At 25.3% G+C, this 8,221-nt stretch overlaps 1 protein-coding gene across 1 annotated transcript; it reads left to right on the top strand.

Annotated features, from left to right (window-relative positions):
- Positions 1–600: 600 nt before the first annotated feature.
- On the top strand, positions 601–7,401 carry LOC140664098 (nose resistant to fluoxetine protein 6-like). Its single transcript, XM_072888854.1, has 10 exons — positions 601–761; positions 897–1,091; positions 1,166–1,259; positions 1,488–1,782; positions 2,348–2,427; positions 2,507–2,602; positions 2,704–2,833; positions 3,334–3,508; positions 5,019–5,161; positions 7,279–7,401. Exons 1-10 carry the CDS (start codon positions 668–670, stop codon positions 7,399–7,401), a joined length of 1,425 nt encoding a protein of 474 aa, XP_072744955.1. The 5' UTR covers positions 601–667.
- The last annotated feature ends 820 nt before the right edge of the window (positions 7,402–8,221 follow it).

Raw genomic sequence — 8,221 nt, forward strand, 5'->3', positions numbered from 1 at the left:
TATATTTTGTTGTAAGTATTATATATATGTATATTTATTATTATAAACGTAATAGGCCACGTCGGAGAAGATAGTAAAAATTACAGTATAATTTTTGTAATCGTGATACATATTAACATGTAAAATCACGCACTACATTTTTATTCATACATAGTAATATATTGTAAATGTATTATATTTTACAGTGAAGTATTGTTTAATTATTTAAATATTTTTGATGCACAAATAAATGCATTCCTTTATTTGTTATTTAATTTTTATAATAATAAATTAGTAATATCTTAATGATGTATTTTTTCCAGTTTTACAGTAAATATAAAAGAACAGGTATTTTTTTACATAATTTGTACTGCAAAATTTTCTCCGTATACATTGCACAATAAAACTTATTTGACAGAAATACAACTTATAATATACTCGAAAATAGTATACTTTTAGTACATACATATACACACACAAAACACACAATATGTATATATTATTAAAACTATAGTCAAAGTTTTTAAGCTAGTCTTTATGATTATAGTTATATAATGCATATATATGTTGCAGAATTTTTTTCGTCATTATATGTGTACTTATACTTGTGGGTACTTTTTATGATATTGTACTGCGTTATAAGATTTTGCTCAAAGCAAATAAAAGAAATGACAACAATATTACAATCATGTCGGAGTCGAAATCCTTGAGGTCTGACAGAAACTTGGATCGAATTACAATCTCAAAATTATGGAGTGTGACACAACATAACGGTTCCTTGGGTATCCTATCAAACACAATCTTGTCACGTTATAAGCATTAATTATATTAATAATACATTAATAGTTAGAATAAATCAGTTAATACGCAATTTACGGAAGGAAATCTATTATAAACGTGTGTTTGAATATTTTTAGACGTTCGCAATTCAAAAATCGTCCCGAAACCTTCAACGGAGGCATTGCTGTCTTTCAGTCTACTTGTAAATATAGCTAAGGTTTTTAGTTTTAATGTCGGTGAGGACACATTAGCGCCGATACACGGATTAAAATTTTACACGATGCAGTGGATAATTCTGGTACACATATGCTTGTTAGTTAACGAAGTTTCAGGTATGTGTAACAACATGAAAGATAATCAGTTTATGTTACGCTTTCATCATAAAATATATTTATTTTTGTTCTAGACACCAGAATGTTTCGAAATGCAGCGGAAACTAACTTTTTCTATCAGATCATTGGTAATGGTACATATTCTGTAGATACATTTTTCTTCCTCAGGTATGATTAGTTATTTATTTCATGTAGAATAATAAACAAAAGAAAGACAACAGAAAATTGGAGTTGAAAACTCAATTTTATAATTTATCAAATTAAAATTAAGTAAATTCAAATAAATTAATATATGCATATATTTTACAATAATTTAATATCAAATGAATCACGTATATCATGTATAATGTAGGTATATAAAATATCGAGAATGAAAAAAAATGATCTTTGTTTTAGCGGATGCTTGGTATCATTCCTCTATTTTCGTACGATGGCAAACAAAAGGCTAGAAGAGAAAAAGATAATAAAGGGATACCACGGTCAAGTACTGCAATTTTTAGGAATGATGTGGTACAGATACTTTCGCTTGACCCCGGTTTATCTCTTGGTGATCGGTCTAATTCAAGTAACGATGAAATGGTATCATGATCATACCATGATTGAATTTCCTGCACTAGATTATAAAACATGCGAGAAGTATTGGTGGAGGCATGCCTTGTATATACAGACTTATTTCGATATGGACGAGCGAGTAAGTGCATCTTCATATGACTTCATATGACTTATAAACCAAGTGATAATGTTATCAATTTATTTAGTCATTAATTTAATAATAAATTCTGTACTAATTACATATATAAAACTGTGTGGAATGAGGCAAGAGTTACTTATGTAAATAAAAAAAAAAGAAAAAAAAATGCTCATAACATATCTTAATATTGCAAAGTTTAATAAATACTGGATATGAGCACATGATAATATAAATAATTTAGCGAAAAATTTATTTTAAATTTATCAAAGTTTCATGTTTTCTGAGAATTAATATTAAATATATAAATATTAAAATTAAATATGAAATAAAAATATTAAACTAATATTAAATAATTTTTAAGAATTGTATATTTATAATATTTAATTTATAATTTTCTCGTTTAAATTATTTCCATTTGAGTCATATGTAATTATATGTTATTAGATTTAATTTATATGAGTATAACATTATGCATTCGTGCATATGTGAAACGGCACCCTTCCCATGTATTTCTTTTATATTAATATCCTCTATTGATTAATGATATATTGATTATTCAATCTAGTGCATGGTTTGGAGTTGGTATTTGGCGAATGATACACAATTCTATACTGTGGGAATAATTATTTTGATAATTGGAGCGAGGTAAGAGAGAGTAGCTAATGAAAAGGAAAATCAAATGACATAAGTGCAAATGATATTATTTTATCGATTTTCTTTGCAGTTTTCTACCGGTAGCAGCGTTCCTTGGAGCTTTCTTTTTAATTGCCTCGTGGATCACGACAGCGATGATCACTTTAAATACCAATCACGTACCAAAGTACGTAAAATTTACACATATACGTTCACATTTCTAAACATGTTTTGCATATCATTTATGAAAATGCATCGAGTACAAAAGAAGTAAATGTATATTTTTAGCATCGAGGACCCATTCGCAAATTACGAGAGCCTCTACGACAAACCATGGACACGAATAGGACCGTATCTCATAGGAATGGCTACCGGTTGGTACCTGTTCAAGACCGACTGCAAGGCAAAAATGAACAAAGTAAGCAAGTCAGTAATTCAGTCTCATGGATCACTCCTTATGCAAGCCACTTGTTTTAATTTTAGATATTAAACAAACATTATTTTCTAATTTTAAATTCACTTTTTTATTTAGAACTAATCTAGAGAAAATATTTGTAAAAACTATTGTAAAAATAATTTATGACACATCAATAATTATAACACATTTGTTTTATTATACTTTGCGTTATTTGTTTCATCTTACAGATCGATAGTTAATCTTTATATGCAACATTCTTTTCATATTTCATACATATATTTTATACTCAGTTTTATATATGTTATCAAAATTCATAATTTACATAATATAAAAATATAATTGAATAAGATATATCATATACGCAAAAACGATTTTTACATAAGCGATTACATGAACAGTAAAAAAGTGTACATGTTATGTATTACATCACATGATTGATACATGAGATCATAAATATACCTCATTATCAAAACGTAAATGACTGATATTCGTAATTGCAGACTGTGGTTGCAATAGGTTGGTTTGTTTCGTTGATCACAATGTTCAGTATAATATTCGGATTAAACGGAGTTACGTTCGGACCAATATTATCCGCGTTGTATGTGGCATTATCACATTCTGGATGGGCACTATGCGTTGCATGGATTTTGATCGCCTGTGTCAGCGGATATGGCGGTAAGTATTATATGTATAATATATAATTTATTTTACAATTAAATGAATATTTTTGAATAAATCTTAAATGTTGAATTCTAAAAAAGATAATACTTCGTCACAAAGAAGAAAAATATAAAAACCTAATTTTAGTGATCAAATTAAATTAAATTCTAGTTTTAGTGTAACTTATAATTAGAGTGAAACTCAGGAAGGGAAATAGGAGTATATATTTATGTGAAAGACCTCCCTTAAGAAGAGTTTTTTATATAAATATATATTTTTAAATATTGAAATCTAATATAAAATTTATGTCTGAAAAATAATGCTAGAGATATTTAGTAGGCTTATAAACGTCTTTTTGTAAACAATTTTATATGCACATTTAAGCAATTTTAAATTGGTTTTGTAAAATATTTTATTTTGCGATACGTAAAAGTATAATTTATACAGGGTGATTCTAAATAAATACAAAAAATTTTAGATGATTCTTCGTCGAAAATTAAGGGAAGTCTTTCATATAAACATACATATACTCCTGTGCCCTTCCTGAGTTACACTCTAATTAAGTTATACTACAATTAGGTGTTTATTTAATTTGATTACTAAAATTAAAGTTTTATTTGTTTCTTATTAATTTAATTTTAGACAAGTTAAAAAAATAAAATTTAATTGAAATTTCATTTTCCTACTAGTAAAAAAGATACTTATTAATATTTTTTTAATATTTCTGTATCGTTACAAAGAAATAAAACTAGCATCTCTATTCAAGTTTTTATTAGAACTTTTTAACGGATCAGAATATGATCATCTAAAAATATGCATTAAAAAACTTGATTCTTTCAGAAACTTTTTATTTCTTTTATTTTTTTTGTAAAATAATTTTCAAGTACAAAACTAAAATACATTATCATGCATAGTTTCATCCCTTTATAACAATACAGAAAAATTTAAAAAAATATTAATAAATATTCTTTATATTAGTAAAAATGTCTATTAAATTTCATTTTTTTTAACTTATCTAAAATGTGAAAAAAAATTGAAAACTTAATTTTTTCCCCTTTGAAAGAGAATAACACTTCAGAGAGGAATGTAAGGAAGAAATATATATTTATATGAAAAACTCTTCTTAAGGGAGGTCTTTCATATAAACATACTCCTATTTCTCTCCCTGAATTACACTCTAATTATAAGTTACACTAAAATTATATTTTAATATTATTAAAATTAGGTTTTTATTTTTTTCTTCTTTTTTAACGAAGAATTATCTTTTAAAATTTTTTGCATTTATGTAGAATCAGCCTGTATATCGTGCAAAACGCATTCCTTGCTTAGTAATATTAATTTGTAAAAATTCTGGCACATATATGTATATTTATTTATTTATTAATTTTTAAATATTAAACAATTCTTTTTTCACTCGAGTGCTACATGCGTGTATAAAAAGTATTTATTTATAAAATTAAAATATTTTTTTTAACTTTTATTTTAAATTTAAAAAAATTTCATGAAAGTTAATTCGGTTTTTCAGGTATAGTGACCCATATATTATCATGGAAGTACCTGTATCCTAGTTCCAGATTAACGTATTGTGTTTATTTAATACATTCTGCACTTTTGCGCGCTATGATTCTGCGGGCTGAAAGTTCGTTGCATCCTACAAATGGCCTTGTGGTAATTTCTATTTTATTATAGAGATATATTATTGATTATACTATTTCGACAAATCTTTAAATTTATAATAATAAGTACAAAATATTTGGCATTAGAACAATAATATGTGACTATACAAAGGTAACTTGTGACAAGATTGAATTTTGTAGTAACATCACATCTATTTATAAAATTAAAATTATTGAATTTAAAGTTATAATATGGTGTTAACAATTCTGACGAACGTTTCGATCAGATTTTTCTGATTCTCTTCAGCGCATAAATGAAGTTAGTAAATTGAATAAACTATGTGGAAATTATTTACAATATGTATCGCATAGTGTTGTATTAGAAAAATCAACTTGCGTATGGAAAGATCTGTGAAGTTTGTCTAACAAATCAGTAATCACAGACCACCGCATAAATTATAACCATAATTTCGAACGAGATAACGTGGAAATATTAGATAGTGACTCTTTCTTAAACAAAAGAATTATATCAGAGGCAATATTTATAAAAAGACAAAACAACGGTCTTAATTTGCAGACGGACACGGATTGTTTACCAAGCTCTTATACTAATATTCTAAACAAACTTCCTAAAATATAGACGTCTAACATTGTAAACAATATATAAATCAAAATGTTTCAATTCAAATTTCAGACTCAGTAGACGACACAAGTATTTTACATATTAGATTACGACTGTATTCGTTTTAACATATTGTCAACAAACCGTAGGGAGTCACTAACGCGCTAATATAATAACGACAGTCACTAAAAACTTCACAGATCTTTCCATACGCAAGTTGAACATCTTTCTAATACAACACTATGCGATACATAATGAAAATAATTTTCACATACTGTAAATAATTTTCAATTTACTAACTTCATTTATGCGCTGAAGAGGATCAGAAAAATCTGATCGAAACGTTCGCCAGATTTGTTAACACCATATTATAACTTTAAATTCAATAATTATAAGCATTTTAATGCATCAACTTTTTTTTATCAGAAAGAAAGTTACTTATTAGAACAAATTTCAAAATACCGCTTTCGTCGTTTGTATTTATCTTTTTGATATTTCTAAACATCTCATAAAAAGTTAATTTCGTCTTTTCGCATTTAATATCTTTACAATCATTTAACAAACAAAGAAAACAAAAACAAAAATGCAAAAACATGATACCCATTTGTTAATATACTAGGTAAAAATCATACACCTGACAGAGAATATTTTTTCTTAATAAAATATTTATGTACTTTTTTTTAATTAAAATAATATTCTATAATATTTTCAAAATAACATTTTACAAAAAAAGGATGGTTGTCAAAATATCAAAATAATACTCGATTGATACCTTACTTATAAAATACATTCACCTCGATATGTAAGAGATCTTTTATATCAACTAAATTGATGTAAAGAGAATATATGGTTTATTCAAAAATAAAAAAAAACCTATAAAATATAACAACGTTAAACAATATAAATATTACTTTCGACGCATCAAATTTCTAATTTAATTGAGATGTAAATATTACTATTTTCGAATAAACTATACTTACTATTAAATACTTTACGAAAAATAAATAAAAAATAATTAGAAAAAATTAATTGACAATAAGTTTAAACAATTTAAATATTTATATATGTAAAATACTGTTGAGTTCATCAATGTGTAAAATACAGTTGATTTTACCTATCTATGTAAAAATAGCAAATTTCTGTGTATGCCGCTAGATCGCGACTCAGCACACGCGCTGATGAAAGTAACAAGGAAACTTTTACTTACAAATTACTTTACAATATTTTTATTGTACAATACTTTTCAAAGTTAGCTTATTATTAGTGTATTCCAATATTGTTATCATTTTCTTCATCTAAAAAAAAAATATTTTTAAAAATAAAAGTTTATATTTGCATATAGTTTAATGTAATTTAATTTTTTTTAGAATTATATTTTTTATTGACATAAATTTTATATAAAAAACGAATAAAATTTAAATTAATTTTACATTATTTAAAATAATAAAGGAAAAATTTGATTAATATAATTTAAGACATGAATAGTATCTTAACGACTTTTCTTACCGATTTTTTTAAAACTAATTAAATATCGGTGTATTTTACAGGCCTTTCTATACTTAGGAGTTAGCGTGGCATCATATGCTGCATCACTATTTCTCTGCTTATGTGTCGAAGCACCAGTAGTGTCCTTGTTGAGAATAGTTCATCCCATGAGAAAATGGAAATAACATTAAAAAGAATGGAATCTTGCGTGTGAGATAAACAAATATTTATATGTTTTTAAAGATGTGAAATAATGCTTTGTATGTTTGATTTATATTCTAATATTTTAAATATATGCTTTTTTATATTATGATATATTTAATGTAATAGGATTACGTAAAATTAACAAATATTTATGTGTTTTTAAAGGTGTGAAAAATGCTTTGCATGAGTTGTATTCCAATATATAAAATATTAGCTTTTTATTATTTAATTATAAATGTACAAATTACTGTATGATGCAACTTAAATTAAATACACTAATCTTTTTTTATAAAGTTGTTAATAAAGTTTTAATAAAGTTCATGTATGCTAATCTGTTTTTAATCTTCTAACTAGACAAATTTTTTAATTGCATTATTTAAAGGATAGTTCCATGATTATATATTTTGTCCATAATCGGTATCACTTATTTCTTGTAATTCGTAAACAGCTTTTAACATATTACAAACGAAATGTACATATACATAAATTATTATTTTTTATTCATTTCTGCTAATTTTGATGATTATACATAAATACTTCTTTCTCCAAAGTATTTTTATTACAAATTATTAGTATTATTATCTATCAAATGTTAAAGTTGTAAACAGACTTTTTCAATAAAAAAATGGCAAATTATTACGGCGTACACACTGTCAAACTTTAATTTCTCTCTATAATTATATCTCCTAAACCAATGCCACCTACTTGATTTTTACTCATTAGCAGAACAATTTACAACATATCTATAATTTATCTAAGTAGCGACAAAAATTAATGAGATGTAACATATTATACATATTT

The sequence above is a fragment of the Anoplolepis gracilipes genome, chromosome 3, assembly GCF_047496725.1.
Source record: "Anoplolepis gracilipes chromosome 3, ASM4749672v1, whole genome shotgun sequence".
Classification (NCBI taxonomy): Eukaryota; Metazoa; Arthropoda; class Insecta; order Hymenoptera; family Formicidae; genus Anoplolepis; species Anoplolepis gracilipes.